General features: G+C 38.9%; 1 protein-coding gene and 1 long non-coding RNA gene across 2 annotated transcripts in view; one reads left to right on the top strand and one right to left on the bottom strand.

Moving 5' to 3' along the window:
* Positions 1–2,329, top strand: part of LOC129434471 (PDZ domain-containing RING finger protein 4) — a 20,914-nt gene extending 18,585 nt beyond the window's left edge. The window contains exon 8 of the mRNA XM_073869044.1: positions 46–2,329. Coding sequence (XP_073725145.1) covers positions 46–1,428 — 1,383 coding nt within the window. The 3' untranslated portion in view covers positions 1,429–2,329. The remainder of the gene's footprint in view (positions 1–45) is intronic.
* Positions 1–19,331, bottom strand: part of LOC141364391 (uncharacterized) — a 26,050-nt gene extending 6,719 nt beyond the window's left edge. Inside the window, exons 1-2 of the long non-coding RNA XR_012370138.1 lie at positions 18,344–19,331; positions 12,435–12,492 (exon numbers count right to left, since the gene is read on the bottom strand). This is a non-coding gene — a long non-coding RNA (uncharacterized lncRNA). The remainder of the gene's footprint in view (positions 1–12,434; positions 12,493–18,343) is intronic.

Here is a 19,331-nt window from a genome sequence, read left to right as displayed (position 1 = left end):
TAAACAAGAGCGCTTGAATAATTCTCACTCAAAATCTCTCTGCAGGCCAGAAGAATTCAAGAAGATAACATCACAGCCTCCTGTTCCTACAATCACGAGAAGATGAGGAACTGTTCTGTCGAGGGTTCTGAGAAGAACGTCCTTGCACAAATCCAGAAAAGACTGTCACGGTGTCTACGGCAGCGGCGTGAGGCTGCGGATCAGAGCCCGGCGTCCGGGCGAGTCTCAGGTGAGGGAGTGGAAGATGATGTCGCTGAAGGAGATTGTTATCAACAACTGCTGGAGCTGAAGTGTCAGATCCGCAACAGCGGCGAGTACGACCTCTTCTACAGTCACAGCAGCACCATCGAGTGCAGTCTGAGAGATCAGAGAGGCGGCATGGAGCACGAGCTGCGTCTGCTCAACGAGGAACTGCGCAACATCGAGCTGGAATGCCAGAACATCATGCAGGCGCATCAATTGCATAAACGCGAGCAGGTGCAGCAGAGCCCTCGTACAGGCAAACTGGCGGACATCAGCGAGCACCCGGAGAAATCCGACAAAGACAGTTCGAGCGCATACAATACCGCAGAGAGCTCCCGCAGCACGCCGCTGGCCATGGACCGCTCTCCAGAACATTCCATGCACAGGATGGTTAGTTTGACCAATAGAAAGAACCTGAAAAGCAGTTTCTTAACCGGACGCGCTTCGCCTCCTTGTCCTCCCGTCAGGAGAGCACCAAGCGGCAGTCCGGATCACAGCAATCCCTCGGAGTCTGACCAGACGCCTCCGGCAGACGACGAAAGCTCCCCGCGGAGGACCCTTCGCTCACGGATCCCCTGTCTGTCCTCACGACAACACCAGCAAACCAACATCCCGCCCCACGGGCGACATTACCAGAGCGTCGTACATCTGATCCAGCAGCAGTCAGCTGTCGGGTACACCCAGAGTTTGTTGAGCGGTCCACGGGTCGCCCTGCCGACCGAACCCAAGATGGAGTGGAAGGTCAAGGTGAGAAGCGACGGAACGAGATACATCACCAAACGGCCGGTTAGAGATCGACTGCTCCGCGAGCGAGCCCTCAAGATCAAGGAGGAGCGGAGCGGAGGGATGACGACAGATGACGACGCCATGAGCGAGATGAAGATGGGACGCTACTGGAGCAAAGAGGAGCGCAAACGGCAGCTTCTGCGGGCCAAAGAGCAGCGCCGGCGCCGAGAGTTCATGCAGAGGAGTCGACTGGAAAGCCTACGGGAGAATCCACAGAGCGGTGGTGAGGGACGTAAGGACGTCAGCATCATTGAACTCAGCCATCGCAAGATGATGAAAAAACGAAACAAGAAAATTCTGGACAACTGGATGACGATTCAGGAACTGATGACGCATGGCGCCAAAGCGCCAGAAGCTTCCAAAGTTCACAACGCCTTCCTTTCTGTTACAACTGTATAGATTTACAACTCTCTCAAACTTTACCCCATGCGGTACGATCTACTTCTGCCTCGTTCAATGTGGCAATTTTTATGAGAAAAATATTTTTTGCACTTTGTTAATTGATAAATGTTTTGTAAGCAATTAAACAGATTTGTTTTCTTGCAATAACGTAAAGGTAAAGGCAAATTTCATATAACACTGACATCATTACATTTTTTTTATTATTATTATTACATTATTAAATTTTGTGTTTCACTAAGAAAGTCAAACATGAGTGACATGAAGGTAATAAAAAAAGGATTCCTTTAATAATTTATTTATTTGCCATCACAGCATTTAAAGTAAATGACAACTTTCAGTGTTTACATCAGGAAAATGTGAATCATTGTGTAGTTGCCATCACCATGTTTTTGCTCAAATTTGTAATATTTTCAGTCTGAAGACACAAACAGTATGACAGCAGCTGTCTCATGTAGCTGTAGATGAAACGCTTCTACCTCAACCTCTATTAAACACAAAGTTCAGATGAAACCAGCCAACATTCTTTGAGTATTGAATGATTCATCTTTTATAAAAATGAAGTTCAATCTTGTGTTTGAACAGTAGTGATTTGTGTTGATAGAGTAACAGTGTTAATCTTTTCCTAACTGATAATGTCTCATAACAGAAACTAGTTTACAGAAATAAACCAGCGTCTATCTTCTGCTCTATGATCAATAACAGGACTATTTCATTATTGGAATTTTATTTATTGTCTTCATTTAAGTTTTGCTGCATCCTTTTATTATTTTGTACATTTCAATTGTAAATTTCTGTACTTGTTCTGGCTAAATGTTACAAGTCTTATTTAAAGAATCTGTAGTTGTCTCTTCTGGCCAGGTGAATGTGTGGTCATTGTGATATTTTAACGTTTAATAAAGTTTTCTGCAAATGTTTTGTGTCATTCATCATCAATAACACATTATCATCATTTCACTTTTATCAAAACTGACAATCATTCTTTGTTGTCATGTTTTTAAAAACAACAAAGTTTTAAGAGATTTTTAAGAAAGTTTTAAGATATTTAACCTAAAATTGAAAGATGATGACATGAGGATGCCAGATGTTGTTTTGTGGCTTTGATTCATGAACGTTAGTTTTGAGGTCATCTAATGTACAAACCAAATCCAAAATATTGATGACATTTTGGTTGCATTAAACACTTGCTTTTTAGCAGCAATAGCATAAACTAAATCAAGACTGATTTAATCAAGACTTAATTACTGTAAGAGCTTTAGGAAATTTGTCACACCGCTGATCTACTGACCGTCCTTCTACGAGATGCCAAGCCGATGCCTGACCAGCGACCACCGGCGGAACCAGTTTAATTTGCTTAGCCGTTCACATACCCCGATAGTATTTATATATATAAATATATATATGTATCTCTCTCAAGGATTTTTTCCCTCCTAGGAGTTTTCCCCCTGGACTAGCCAGGAGGGTTTTTCTCCTAGGGGGTTTTTCATCCCCTGGAGAGTCCGCCACCTTTGGCTTAACTTACTACTTTACTGTATACGTTACATTATTACTATGCTCGTTTTTCTCGGTTTCATACATCTATTAATGTAAAGCTGCTTTGAAACAATTAACTATTGTGAAAAGCGCTATATAAATAAAATTGAATTGAATTGAATGTAAAGTTTCACTCGCTAAAAAAGGAAAACGTTTCTACTTCTAAAGTGTCATGAAACATTTTACTTTGGTTTTGTATCAAAGCTCAAACACAACAACATGACAGAGACAAATGACCTGACCACATTACTAAACACAAATACTGCTCGACTGCGGCTGCACAGATGCTCATTAACATCTGCAGCGTCAGTGGTAATTAAAGGCAATTTGCTGACAGTGATGACATTTGCATCAACTACATCTAACAGCAATCCTGACAGAAATGTCAAGCAGATAACATTGCTCAACAGTTAGATTGAAAGGTTTGAGGTCGAGATGGACAGAGCCTACGGATCAATGTCTTATCTCACATTTATGGATGATCTGATCTTTGATATGTTAATGTAAGTGTCTGTTAATGGTTCTCCTGGTGACCATCAGTGAATGTGCCAGTCGTTTCAGATTTTGATGATTCTTGCTGATGTCTTCATTATCTAGAAGACTACTCTTATACAAATTCATAGGCTAAAACTAAAGAGAGATCTGTGTTACATGAAGAATTAAAAAAAATGCATTCTAAAATAAATGGTTGCTTTCTAAAGTAAAGTCATTATATCAATGGTCTCAAACTCCCGGCCTGCGGGCCATTTCCCTTTATCTATTCTGTGGCCGGCTTCTGTTGTCAAATATATCTGGCCCGCAGAAAGATTTTTATTTACTTAGTTTTATATGTATAAACGTAAGTCAGGCGCATCTTTGTTCTTTCAAAAGAGCTTGCTCATCATCTGCACCTCACGTCAATCATATCATTGTCATTATGCAATCAGTTAATCTGGTCTGTACTTTGGAGTGTTCGTTCAGAGAAGAGCCGTAACTCTGTAAGAAGAGTTGTGACTCGGGGTTACTCAGAGAAAAGCCGTAATTCTGGGTTAAGGGCTCGTTATAGTCGTGCGTAGGTTTTCATTTATACTTTTGCGTCGTCGTGCAAACACACGCGCGACCGCTGGTAGGCAGTATCCACGCGTGTAACCACAGTAGCAGCACAAACATGAAAGAAGAAGAAACGACTATAAATCGCCCTTTACTCAAAGAAGAGCCATAACTCTGGGATACTCGGAGAAGAGTTGTCTCTCAGGGTTACTCAGAGAAGATCCGTAACTCGGGGTTACTCAGAGAAGAGCTGTAACTCAGGGTTACTCAGAGAAGAACCGTAACTCAGGGTTACTCAGAGAAGAGCTGTAACTTGGAGTTACTCAGAGAAGAACCGTAACTCAGGGTTACTCAGAGAAGAGCTGTAACTTGGAGTTACTCAGAGAAGAACCGTAACTCGGGGTTACTCAGAGAAGAGCTGTAACTCGGGGTTACTCAGAGAAGAGCTGTAACTCAGGGTTACTCAGAGAAGAACCGTAACTCAGGGTTACTCAGAGAAGAGCTGTAACTTGGGGTTACTCAGAGAAGAACCGTAACTCGGGGTTACTCAGAGAAGAGCTGTAACTCAGGGTTACTCAGAGAAGAACCGTAACTCAGGGTTACTCAGAGAAGAGCTGTAACTTGGGGTTACTCAGAGAAGAACCGTAACTCGGGGTTACTCAGAGAAGAGCTGTAACTTGGAGTTACTCAGAGAAAATCCGTAACTCGGGGTTACTCAGAGAAGAGCCGTAACTCGGGGTTACTCAGAGAAGAGCTGTAACTTGGGGTTACTCAGAGAAGAGCCGTAACTCGGGGTTACTCAGAGAAGAGCTGTAACTCGGGGTTACTCAGAGAAGAACCGTAACTCGGGGTTACTCAGAGAAGAGCCGTAACTCGGGGTTACTCAGAGAAGAGCCTTAACTCGGGGTTACTCAGAGAAGAGCCGTAACTCGGGGTTACTCAGAGAAGAGCAGTAACTCAGGGTTACTCAGAGAAGAGCCGTAACTCGGGGTTACTCAGAGAAGAGCAGTAACTCAGGGTTACTCAGAGAAGAGCTGTAACTCGGGGTTACTCAGAGAAGAACCGTAACTCGGGGTTACTCAGAGAAGAGCTGTAACTCGGGGTTACTCAGAAAAGAACCGTAACTCGGAGTTACTCAGAGAAGAGCCGTAACTCGGGGTTACTCAGAAAAGAACCGTAACTCGGAGTTACTCAGAGAAGAGCTGTAACTCGGGGTTACTCAGAGAAGAACCGTAACTCGGAGTTACTCAGAGAAGAGCCATAACTCGGGGTTACTCAGAGAAGAGCTGTAACTCGGGGTTACTCAGAAAAGAACCGTAACTCGGAGTTACTCAGAGAAGAGCCGTAACTCGGGGTTACTCAGAGAAGAGCTGTAACTCGGGGTTACTCAGAGAAGAGCCGTAACTCGGGGTTACTCAGATAAGAACCGTAACTCAGGGTTACTCAGAGAAGAGCTGTAACTCGGGGTTACTCAGAGAAGAACCGTAACTCTGAGTTACTCAGAGAAGAGCCGTAACTCTGGGTTACTTAGCTGTTACTCAGAAAAGAGCCGTAACTTGGGGTTACTCAGAGAAGAGCTGTAACTCGGGGTTACTCAGAGAAGAACCGTAACTCGGGGTTACTCAGAGAAGAGCTGTAACTCGGGGTTACTCAGAAAAGAACCGTAACTCGGAGTTACTCAGAGAAGAGCCGTAACTCGGGGTTACTCAGAAAAGAACCGTAACTCGGAGTTACTCAGAGAAGAGCTGTAACTCGGGGTTACTCAGAAAAGAACCGTAACTCGGAGTTACTCAGAGAAGAGCTGTAACTCGGGGTTACTCAGAGAAGAACCGTAACTCGGAGTTACTCAGAGAAGAGCCATAACTCAGGGTTACTCAGAGAAGAGCTGTAACTCGGGGTTACTCAGAGAAGAACCGTAACTCTGAGTTACTCAGAGAAGAGCCGTAACTCTGGGTTACTTAGCTGTTACTCAGAAAAGAGCCGTAACTTGGGGTTACTCAGAGAAGAGCTGTAACTCGGGGTTACTCAGAGAAGAACCGTAACTCGGGGTTACTCAGAGAAGAGCTGTAACTCGGGGTTACTCAGAAAAGAACCGTAACTCGGAGTTACTCAGAGAAGAGCCGTAACTCGGGGTTACTCAGAAAAGAACCGTAACTCGGAGTTACTCAGAGAAGAGCTGTAACTCGGGGTTACTCAGAGAAGAACCGTAACTCGGAGTTACTCAGAGAAGAGCCATAACTCGGGGTTACTCAGAGAAGAGCTGTAACTCGGGGTTACTCAGAAAAGAACCGTAACTCGGAGTTACTCAGAGAAGAGCCGTAACTCGGGGTTACTCAGAGAAGAGCTGTAACTCGGGGTTACTCAGAGAAGAGCCGTAACTCGGGGTTACTCAGATAAGAACCGTAACTCAGGGTTACTCAGAGAAGAGCTGTAACTCGGGGTTACTCAGAGAAGAACCGTAACTCTGAGTTACTCAGAGAAGAGCCGTAACTCTGGGTTACTTAGCTGTTACTCAGAAAAGAGCCGTAACTTGGGGTTACTCAGAGAAGAGCCGTTACGCGGGGTTACTCAGAGAAGAGCCGTACCTCGGGGTTACTTAGCTGTTACTCAGAGAATAGCCGTAACTCGGGGTTACTCAGAGAAGAGCCGTACCTCGGGGTTACTTAGCTGTTACTCAGAGAAGAGCCGTAACTCAGGGTTACTCAGAGAAGAGCCATAACTCGGGGTTACTCAGAGAAGAGCCATAACTCAGGGTTACTCAGAGAAGAACCGTAACTCGGGGTTACTCAGAGAAGAGCCGTAACTCGGGGTTACTCAGAGAAGAGCCGTAACTCGGGGTTACTCAGAGAAGAACCGTAACTCAGGGTTACTCAGAGAAGAGCTGTAACTCGGGGTTACTCAGAGAAGAACCGTAACTCGGAGTTACTCAGAGAAGAGCTGTAACTCTGGGTTACTTAGCTGTTACTCAGAGAAGAGCCGTAACTCGGGGTTACTCAGAGAAGAGCCGTTACGCGGGGTTACTCAGAGAAGAGCCGTACGTTGGGGTTACTTAGCTTTTACTCAGAGAAGAGACGTAACTCAGGGTTACTCAGAGAAGAGCCGTACCTCGGGGTTACTTAGCTGTAACTAAGAGAAGAGCCGTAACTCAGGGTTACTCAGAGAAGAGCCATAACTCGGGGTTACTCAGAGAAGAACCGTAACTCGGGGTTACTCAGTGAAGAACCGTAACTCGGGGTTACTCAGAGAAGAACCGTAACTCGGGGTTACTCAGAGAAGAGCCGTAACTCGGGGTTACTCAGAGAAGAACCGTAACTTGGGGTTACTCAGAGAAGAGTCGTAACTCGGGGTTACTCAGAGAAGAGTCGTAACTCGGGGTTACTCAGAGAAGAGCCGTAACTCGGGGTTACTCAGAGAAGAACCGTAACTCTGGGTTACTCAGAGAAGACCCATAACTCGGGGTTACTCAGAGAAGAACCGTAACTCTGGGTTACTTAGCTGTTACTCAGAGAAGAGCCGTAACTCAGGGTTACTCAGAGAAGAGCCAGATCTCTGGGTTACTTAGCTGTTACTAAGAGAAGAGCTGTGGTGGGTTCGTTTGTTTAAGTCACAGCTTCCCTTGGCGACATGAGCGGGAGACGTAATGCAACACATATTCAACTACAGATGAGGAAAAAGCCATCAGGTGTCCTGGAAAAAAATGTGCAAAAAGATAAAAGTAGCTTATGTTTGTAGCTCCCTCATTTCAATATGAGTGTATAATGAAGTATATCTAATATATCAGTTTGTTGATTGCTTTGCAGTTACACAGTACTATTTATTTTTACAAAGATGGAACATAATCAAGTCAATACTGTGACTAAAACAGACACATGAACAAAAATGTAGCCTGTAATAGTTCATAAACGTATTCAGGAATTGAATTTGTTAGTTTAGCACAAGGTTTTAATCGAAAATGTGATTTAAGATAAAGTTAAGAAAAGACTTACTTAAATAAAATAATGTATAAAATAGATTGAAAGCACTTCAAGTATTACTATACATTAAATAATATAATTTAAATGCAGTACACATACAGACATGTTGTGCTTTTTTATGTTAAAATAGCTCTGCGGCCCTCTGACAAGATCTCCATCCCAGAAATGGCTCCAAGCCAGTTTGAGTTTGAGACCCCTACATTATATGTTTGATGTTAGGAGATATAATCCCTGACACACAGTTACAGAATAAATGTGAAGTGATATCTTGATTTATTGTAGAGTATAAAAAGAAGTAAAGTTACCAGCATACAGAAAAAAAATTCTTCAAACTCAATTTTATACCGAGATTTGATTCAGAAACCCAGTAAAAGAGAAATTGGACGCAGGTGTTAGTGTGGATCATCAGGTGAATTGAATAAAGGCCTCATACTGAAACAGAATAAAGACGATACACTTCTGGACTCTGTGTTTATATGTATCATTATGTGTATATTGATGTAAAGATGTTTCCTCCATTAACTCAGATCCAGGAGAACAGAAAGACTTTAGTGTGTTTGTTCTCAGTGCTGGCTTTGATTTTAAACTGTAATACATCCCGCGGGAAACTTTGCTTCCATTTCACATAAAAAGACATCAAAACTAGATTTAAAAACTGCAGTAAAATAATTCCTTGGGATATTTCATTGTTAAAGTATGCAAATGAGTGTTAAGTACTGTATGACAGCAGCAGTTGTGTAAATGTTTGGCTTTGGGCAGCTGCTCTCACAATAAGATTAAAGTCATTTCACTAAGTGATGATCTCATCGGCTGTTAACTGGTTACATGAGGTAAACACATTCAGATATTTAGCAGAATTACACTTTCAATGTGACCTCTGTATGAAGCATGACACATTTGTGTGTGTGTTTGTGTAACAGCAGTTTAGCACAACTACACAACTCTTCATGTTCAGTGTTACAGAGGAAACCCTTCTGCTAATGTTCAAGTTTTGTTGTGTTAAACATCTTATAAAACACCAGAAACATTACAGAAAGTAAAAAATGTATAAAAAATTGTACTTGACAGATGAATGATATGTGATGTGGTTGAGAAGGGTTGAGGTACTGTGTGCTTCACATCTCTCAGGGAATAATACAAAAATCCTGAACATATGACTGGAAACAAACTCAATGTACAACGTCTTCTGATTTTGAGTTTCTATGACATCTTCAGATCAAATCTACATTACTATTAGACACCACAAGCACAAGTAAGAAATAATCCTGCTTCATGATGTTATATTATCAGTGAATATAATGGTGATATGATAAGAAATTCATATCCAATAAGTGCGTCAGAGGAGATTAGTTTTAATATTCATATAATATTGTTATAATCATTTATAAATACATGAATGTGTTGTTTTGAATTGGATCTTTTTGCAACACTAAGACTGAATTGATCTGTTTCATTTCCTTTCATGTTTATTATTCAGCAGAGGACTTCTTCATATAGACTGTATATCTGCTGGTCTGGGATCAGGGTTTACATTTATTACTGATCTGAGTACAGCTGTGTCAAATAACATCACACACGTCTCAATACTGTACCCAGATCAGCAACCCTGATGTGTTTCATTTCCTCGGGCTGTGTTTCTGTTTTACATCTCAAAGGTTTTCATACATTAATACTTCTGTTATCTGTTCTTCAGACTGAAGTGATCGTTTCAGCTCTGAGAGAAAATTAAAACCATTTCTTACATCTATGAAACGAAGTTTCTGCTTCTCTTCATTTACGCAATACATCTTAAATCAGATTCACTCAGTTTTCAGTCTAACACACATACTGTATCTCTCTTACTGTCTATGAATAATCACATTGATATGAAACACACAGAGTAACACTATCAGCTCTTCATCTTCAGATATCTCAGTGTGTAACCTTCACATCAAAGCCACTAACAATCACTCAGATTACTGCACCCTTAATGTCTGTGCACGTCGTGTGTGTGTGTGTCTGTGTGTGTGTGTGTTTGTGTTGTGTGTGTGTGTGTCTGTGTGCATCTTGTGTTTGTGGTGTGTTTGTATACTTGTGTGTAAACAGGTGCGAACCCAAGAGATCAACATGAAACCCATATACTGTTAGTGTATTAAACTCTTGAGTGACAGCGCTCCTGTCGTGTGCTTTGAGATTAAACTCTTCAGGTGTATAAACACACAGCTGGAAGAACAGAAAGATGGAGATGTTTTTATTTCTCATGACAGAAAACTCATTTCTGTTTTAGACACACCGTACAACATTCACCTGACACCATCACAATAATAAACACCATCAACCCGTCTAAAGGTTTGCTGGTCTCAGCTGGTTTTGCTGGACATTCCAGCCCAGTCCCACAAAATTACGTACCTATAGGCATGTAATTTTTTTTATTCATTTTCATGATACTGTCACAAATTTCCACATTTTTTTGTTATTGTATCACAAATTTTTGTTTATGTGTCATTGTCATGTATTGGTTACTTAACTGTTTTGTCCTATTTTCTTACCATTTTCGCTTCAGTTTAGGGTTAGATTTACATAAAATGACATCCTTACCCAAACTCAACTCTAACCGTAACCCCAGGCGACATGTTTTTAAATTTAGAAAATATAAAAAAATAAATCAGAAAAAATAGTATAACCAATACTTAAAGTGACATCCTAATGCAAAAGACCAAATCTAGCCCTAAACCGAAGAGAAAATGGTAAGAAAATAGGAAAAAGCAGTTCAGTAACAAATACGTTACAATACAACATAAACAGAAATTTGTGATACGATCATGAAAAACCGCGGAAATTCGGGACAGTGTTACGAAAAAGAATCAAAAAATTACATGACTATAGGTAGACTGGGTAGGACATTCAGCTGTACTGACTATTTGACAGATTAAACCTGATTAAACTAACCAGGCCATCTCAATATGATCAATTTTATATCATGGTAACCTTATGTAAACATGCTTTATATATATATGAGCAGCATATATACATTACAGAAGTGTATTTGCTGCACATACAAATAAAGTGTAAATAAACCCAGAATCTCCTGAGCTCAGACTGACACACAGAAATATTATTAAAGATTACAAAATCAAATCTTTTCACTTTGATCCAAACTCACAGCACATTCAGTGTTCATCAGTTTGTGTTCACTGGGACAGCAAATTTATCCAAAACCAGATTCTCTTTGTATCCGAGATATCATCTACATTCATTCAAGGAGAAAAGTCTGAGATAAACCTGAAACTCAAATCAATATCAGTCAAATCTCTTGAGCTATTAAAGTGAAAACTCTTCATTCATCTGTCTGAGACTTACTGTACTGGAGATATGTCTGGTTAAACTAGTTACAGATATAACCAGCCCATCTCAGCAAATATTCAGTTTCTCATAAACAACAAGCATTTATTGTTAGACAGAATCTGATCAAAGTCTTTCTGTCATCTGCTGCTGTTATTGTCACCTCACCCAGAACAACACAAGACCTTCAGAAACACAAACAACAACAGGAAAAAGATTTGACACTTTCCTGAATCACAGATCAATAGCTGCTCATCCCCAGACACCAACATAACAACTCACATTCAAATGGCTTATGCTTGCTGTTGTGTGACACGCACACGCACACACACACACGCACACACACGCACACACGCACACACACTACAAATAAAAAGACTACAGTCTTCACACAGCTTTATCTCATATAGTGAAATATCTCCTGCTGTCAGACGATTCATTAAAAATCTCTTGAATGTCTTCATGTATCCAAATCAAAAGCAGCTCATCTCCAAAACATCCCAGAATAAACACTGAAGATACAGAAGACAGATCCTGCTCTCCAAGTTTATTATCCTGATGCTGTTTAATTCATTTTCTGCATGTTTAAGACTCATATGTTTCTTATCATTTATATCATATTTAAGGTCCAACACATCTTGTTATCAAGTACAAGCTAGTTTAAGATCTTAAAGTCTCTTCTCATATCCCTTAAACTCAACATCAAACTGATAATAAATCACACGGATCCATCACTACTGTAACGTCAGGATGGTGTGGACATCTGCTGATAACCGTGAGCATGAAGTCAAGACAGATAAGCTCTTTAACACATCAATCTGTGTAAAAATCTCATTTCTATTGACTTTAACAGTCATGAAACATCCATCACTGAGGAGAAACACTTGATATAAGAGCTGTTTGACTGATACACCATTCAACTCAAGCAATGAGGAAAATACATCACTGACTTATTAAACCACGAGAGGAAAGTGACAGAACCTGAGATTCAAATACAAGACAACCTTCATTTCTACAGTTTCTGAATATAACACAGGTGTGCATAAAGAAAGTCTTGTTGATTTATTTTACGTCTGTTTCTCAGATCAGAAAGACTTTGATGTATTGTGCATAAATAAAAAAACTTCATGGTGCTTTTTGGGAACTCACCAGCATCCGTCATCATTCACTGCTGCTGTTTGTCTGAAGGCATCTGTAATCATGTTTCCTGAAAGAACAAAACTCATACAGGTTAATAAATGATAAAACAGACTTTATGTTTAGATCTGTTTCTTTATAAAGCTCATCTAGTATAATCCAGTGATTATAGACACACAACATTATTCTGTCCTGATCCAACCATGAGTTTAAAGCAGAATAAGAGCAGATGTAAACCTGAGGAACATCAGATGTTCAGAAGAACCTCCTGAGACACATCTGAGATGTTTGTGAGAACTCCGCTCTGATTCAGAGTCAAATAAACCTCACACATCTCTTCTGCATACACACATGAACGTTAAAAACATCTACAACAATCAGTAATTAAACTTTAAACAGAGTTGGAAGATGGAAGTGAATACTTGAGAGATTCTTATAAGTAGTAAATCATCAGATATTGGTGACCAGATGGATTTTCAGCTAAATATTTGCACAAATGACTAGACATATGAATGCAAACAGATGATCCACAACAACAACAACAACATCATCTCTGCATCAGATCAACATAAAGAAATAAGCTACTCATGTCTTAATAATGACAGTACATTTTCCATAGTTAAACTAAGCTCCCTCTTAAACATGGTAAAATCACTGTCATGCACCAATTTATTATAAATCATTATTACAATAAGTAATTCTTCTTACTGTAGGCGCTTACAGATGACAGATAACATCATTTCAATACATGAATACAGAAGGTATGTCTTCATTATAAAATGATTTACAATGCAGCATTATATCTATATAACATTAAACAATATCTGTCCTGTTGACACAATTATTTCATAAATAAAAGTGTGTGATTTTCCAAAGAGCACAGAGGAAAGTGAAGTTTCTGTCCTAATTCATATTCCATCTGTACGTTCAATTCATTTTCCATTTGTTAATGGGGTCACAAGGAAGATCCCGGTTTCTAATCCTCTTTTCTGTACGGACCGCAGGGAAGATTCGTGTTTGTCTGAAACGTTCAGAAACAACCCGACAGAAAACATGACATCATCCAATTATACACGCGAAGCGTGCACACGGACGCACAGAATACAATGCATGCGCGCATAATCTATATGCAAATGAAGAATAATCCCCGTCTTTCTCTCCAGCCCGTCCTTGGGTGGCTCACTTTAGCATAATGTGCGGCATGCTGCTATTAGACTCTTAGAATTGGATAATGATGAAGCACGATTAAATCATTTTCAAATGCATTACAACACAGCCTCGTGCTTCCTAAAGCCAAAACACACACAGGACAGGAGAACACAAACCTCACAGAGATTATACTGATATTAATGTGAATGATGAAGGTGTCCCCTTAAAATACAACATCAGATTAACTGTGAAGTAAACAGCATGAATGTCTATAGATGAATGGTTGGTTTACTTCAGTCCTAGACCAACAATGATTTTAGGAGAGGGAAAAATAAATTGAGACTAAATTCTGAAATGTTTGGATGTCTTTAAAATGTCATTTGTTTTCTATCAGTCGGATATTGTGAGAGTCAATGTTTGATCTCATCTGACTTTACTGAACACAAACTTCTCATACAAACACAAATGCAGTTAAACACACATGAAGTCAGTATAGTTTTGTCCATGTGAAAGAAACAGAACAAATGATACACAAATCTCTTTTATATCTCAATTGTTGTATAATTTGATGGATTATGAGATGTTGTCTCATGAATTGATTGAGGTGTATAAAGTCATTCATTTCATTTCACTGTATATAAAGATGAAGACTTACAGAGCAACAGATGATCAATACTTCATCACTTCTTTATTGTTCATGCACGCACTTTGAAAATAATTGCTCAGTTATCATTGAGAGAGCGAATGTGCCGATACATCACAACCTCTGACTTTATGAACGTCATTAAATAGAAATATTTAGAAAACGACGGATCGTTTATGAAAGTTTGCTAGAGTAATTACATTCATTACAATACCGCTGTAAACAGAAGTGAAAGAGATTTACAATGAAATTAAAATGACCTCCACAAATATTTTCAGCTCTTTAAACCCAGTGCATGCTGGGAAAGTCTTCTAACATTTACAAAGAGAAGTACAGTGTAAGATAAAAATGCACTTGTTAAACCTTTAAAGAACCCGATTTAATCATTTGTGTTTGTGTGTTTTTTCATGCATTTAAACATCTGAGTTTATATAGTGCTCCTGTATAGCTCATTGGTTGAGTATTGGGTTAACAACACAAAGCTCATGGGTTTGAATGCAGACATCACACTTGCTGAGGAAAAAAACAATGTACAGTATACCTTTTAATGCACTGTAAGTCACTTTGGATAAAAGCGTCTGCCAAATGCATAAATATACAGTTAATACTGCTGTTTGTGTTGATTCTGTTCTATATACAGTAAATGGAAACATAATAATGATTATTGTGTTGTGTTTTACAGTTAGGTCGATGTTTGCTTCTTCAGATCTCTATCAGCCCGTCAGTAAAACACATCAGCCTTTCTCTTGCCTTTATAGTGAAGTGTCTGTAGGAACAGAGAAACGCTGGATGATTTCTCCAGAGACGTCTCTCTTCAGGTTTGTTTAAACTAAACTCAGATGATCTGCTTCCTCACTGAGGTCACTGTTTGATTCCCACCTCATGCCTGTAGTTATACCTCACTGTCACCTGCTTTATAAATTGGGTAAACACCAAAGACAAGACTTCAATTTTAGGTGAAATCGCCAGTGGCCAAATTGTATTACTAACATTTATAATCTCTGAGTGTGAAGTCGCCAGCGGCCGGTGAGATTTTACCTGAACCGTGACGACCCGCATCACAAAACGACTTACATTACACGCACACACACACAAACAGTTGATGTGTCCTACTTTAAAAAAAACACACACCTGTGTAAGGTTCCTGTGAGTTGGAGCTATAATGGCTCATGTTAATAGATATATTATATGATTATTCTGTGTTCTCCTCTTACATCTATTTATGTTAAGCTGCTATGAAACAATTAACAATTGTGAAAAGCGCTATATATAAAAATAAATTGAATATAAAGTGATTCTGTATTGTATTACAGTATCTGACTTATTAAAGTAATGAAATGAAAATGATGCAGGCTATGCAAAAGAGATGGGTGAACATCTAATGAATGCATTCGTATTTCAACATAAGTGTCATTAAACAATAAAACTATTTACATTTTTAAATAAATGTAGTCTTATATTTAGTGACTCTATAGGTGACAGCAAGTATCTTTCCTTTTTAATTTTTTCAAAATCATGACACGCTTCAGTCACATTTCAGCAGATTACAGCTAAACTGACTGAAGTGACTCAGTGACAAAGTGTTTTATATCTGAAATGTATATTTACAGATTTCTAAAAGTGTATGAATAATAATCCATCTGTCTGTGATTGGGCTTGTGTGATGAATCTGATCTATAAGTGCATTGTGCAGATATTCAGATCATGAATAATGAATGACAGCAGCGTGTGTCACAAAGAAAGAGGAGGGGCTTGTTTGTGGATGGTAAATGGGGTCACTTACATGTCTCATGAATATTCAACAAGCATCTGACAGACACTTTAAATAAACATGATGCAAAGACTTTTGGGAGAAATATTGTGTTCATCCGGAATATAAAATGAAATGAGAATCTAGTCTAGTTTTGATTAAGGCCTGGTTTCACAGACAAGGCTTATAGCTAAAGCCAGGACTGGGCCTTAGTTAGGATGTTTAAACCAAAACCAAAAGATGTTACTGGAGTGTCTCTTGACCAATCAATGGCACTGCACTAGCTTATTTTAAAGGGGTGCTAACCTAGATGTTTTCAGCAATATAGTCTTTGGTATCCCCAGAATGTGTCTGTAAAGTTTCACCACAGATCTTTCATTATACAATATTGAACATGCCCATATGTGGCTGCAATGAAAAATGTGCTGTTTTTGTGTGTGTTTCTTTAAATGCAAAGAAAGCTTCTGTTCCCCTCCCTGTATGTAAAGTAGGGGTAGAGCACTTTTGACTTCATCAAAAAATAGGCTTGTTCGACTTCATGTGGCGCCACAAGAATCGACAGCCAGATGACGTTAATGTACGATTCACGAAATCATACGGAGAAGTTTGCTTTTAAATCGCTCTCATGGAACTTTGCCATCACCTGGCTGTCGATTCTTGCAGCGCTGCATGAAGTAGACAATTCTATTGTCTGTGGGTGGGGCATAATCAATGTGACATCACACTGATAGGGGATCCCCAACAGCCTGTTTTGTGTGACTGTTGCAGTTTAAAAAATATTACACAAAGAAGAATAGATGTAACATTTTCTGATAGAAACATCTGAAAGAAAGATCTGTACATGCAAGTTATTTTTAGTTGAGACAGCTCAAACATGTGTTTTAGTTTAGGACTTACCTTGATCGACCTCGGTACTCAAAACTACCAAACGTTTACAACTGGTGCACGAGGGAGCTGCTCTCTCCTCAATACTCAATATACAAGCCAGAAATTAAGCTATTTTTGCACAGGCAAACCCTAAAGGGTTAATGGTGTCACATGGTGATCAACAGTAAAAATGACAAATTTTACCTCTTTGCAAACGGAAAAACCACCAAAAATCAAGAATGCATGATTTTATGATGTCATGGCTTTGCAATCAAAAATTTTTATTGTAATAGAAGTCAATGGGGCAAAAATAATCACGAACAGTAAATCTGATGTTGCACAAAAACAAAAAATGCATCAAAGCCAATGTTTTTACTAATCTTTGACATGCCCAAGACCATCATTTTTTCAATTATTTTTTCACCATCACTTAGGAACTTGGCAATTAAAGAGTTAAAATCATGGAATTTTGTAAACATTTGGTAGTTTTGATCGGTACTAAGGTTGATTAACAGATTTATGCAAAAAAGTGAAAAAAATATTAACCTGAATGTTTTATAGCCGTTTAATTTTTTGGATTTTTTCATCCACAAACAACATGAAAGGCTAGTAAATTTGCCAACCGTATAGTTTTTGAAAAATTTCAAAGCATTTTCCCAAAATTAGTATCAATATATAATTTGTCAACAAAAATCATTCAATTTGCTGAAACGCAGAGAAAGTTGTGGCCAAATTAAGACAAAAAACAAACAAACATATATACAGCTGGGTTGCCGGTAATTTACCGTAGATTTACATTTATGTTATTTACTGGCAAGAGTTTGTACAAAGTTAAATGAACATTAAACATTTACAAGTCTTTGTCTTTACAGAGTAAAACTAAAAAAAACAGCATCAAGCAAATCATTCTAGGAAACAAAATCTGAAGCAAAAAAACAAAAAAGGTGATGATGATTTCTGATTCCCAGAATGCTTTGCATGAGGCTGTTATTGTGTAGTTTTATTCTGTAAAGATAAAGACTTGTTAATATTTAAAATTTGTTTAACTTTGAACAAACTCTTGCCAGTAAATAACATAAATGTAAATCTACGGTAAATTACCGGCAACCCAGCTGCAATAACATTGAAATTTCTACGGATTTTTTTTAAAGTATAGTGTAGTGTTTTTCAACCCGGGCCCTCGAGGACCTCCTTCCAGAATGTTTTAGATGTCACCTTCATTAACACACCTGATTTAACTCAACAGCTTGTTAGGGAGACATTCTGGAAGGAGGCTGATGAGTTAGTTCAGGTGTTTCAAATAAGGAGACATCTTATTTAAGCACCTTATTTCATTATCTGTATTGTAAAGAAGATCCTTTACTGAAACTCAAGACCTGATCCTCAAACTTAACCACTATCATTACCTTACACAAAAATATTAATATTACTATGACTAAATGCTATATGATAACAAAAAAATAAGAATTGATGTAAAAACTGAATTAATTTCACACATGATGGATTCTTTACCTTGTGCTGTAGTTATGTTGATGTTTAAAAAGACATCAGCCTGTAAACCCAAAGTTGGTTCTGATTCATACGTCAGGGTTTGGACTAAACAAAACAAGAAATGTAAACTGAGTAATGTCACGTCAACAAGCTTACTAGACCATCAATAACTGAAGCAACCGTGTGATATTTCAAACATCTCATTGAGCTTTAAAATCCCTCATTGAGTTTTATATCAGACAGACGTGTGTAAATAAAGCTTTGATATCATACAGACTGAATGTCAGATTCATTTATTCAGCGAGATTTCAGAGAACAGCCATTTATCTGAACATTCATTTTACATTTATTCACTAGAAGATTACAAACACAACCCTGACAAACAAGTTTATGTATTCGAGTCCCTGAGATCGTATTGTAAAATGAACCTTATAAATTGTTTTCATGGTGTGACTTGCAGAATGATCCCATTAACACAATTTTATACTGAAACACAGCAATATATACAAGTAAAACTGTCTTTGTTTATGTGGATACATCTAAAGCGTGTTAAAATGACAAAAGAGCTCAGCTGGGAACATGTTTACTTGATGTCAATAGAGACCCATCCATCTGTTTATGATGCTGAACTCAGATCTGTTTTCTGTAGCTGTACATCTGACACACATAAGAGTTTAGAAATCAAAGGTTTGTGTTACTGTATGTCTCCTGACCTCACAACAGTTCTTAACCCTGTATACATATCAGCTGATGAAGACACTCATTGTACTTGTGACAGATAATCAGAGAGCAAAACATGTCTTGAAAAATCAGCATTCGATGTATTTTGTGTGATAATGGGCTGTCATTAAAATACCTCAGACTTAACAAATCAATTTAATTCACACAAAAACGCTTCCTAATGCATCGATTCCTCATCGCCTCAATGCGAGTTTAAGAGCTGTCCGTCACCGGAGACCAGCTTTCAATTAAAACAAGAGATTTTATCACCATGGGAACGGCAGCGCTG

Source organism: Misgurnus anguillicaudatus, chromosome 6 (genome assembly GCF_027580225.2).
Source record: "Misgurnus anguillicaudatus chromosome 6, ASM2758022v2, whole genome shotgun sequence".
Taxonomy (NCBI): domain Eukaryota; kingdom Metazoa; phylum Chordata; class Actinopteri; order Cypriniformes; family Cobitidae; genus Misgurnus; species Misgurnus anguillicaudatus.
This window is presented reverse-complemented; position numbering and strand designations above follow the sequence as displayed.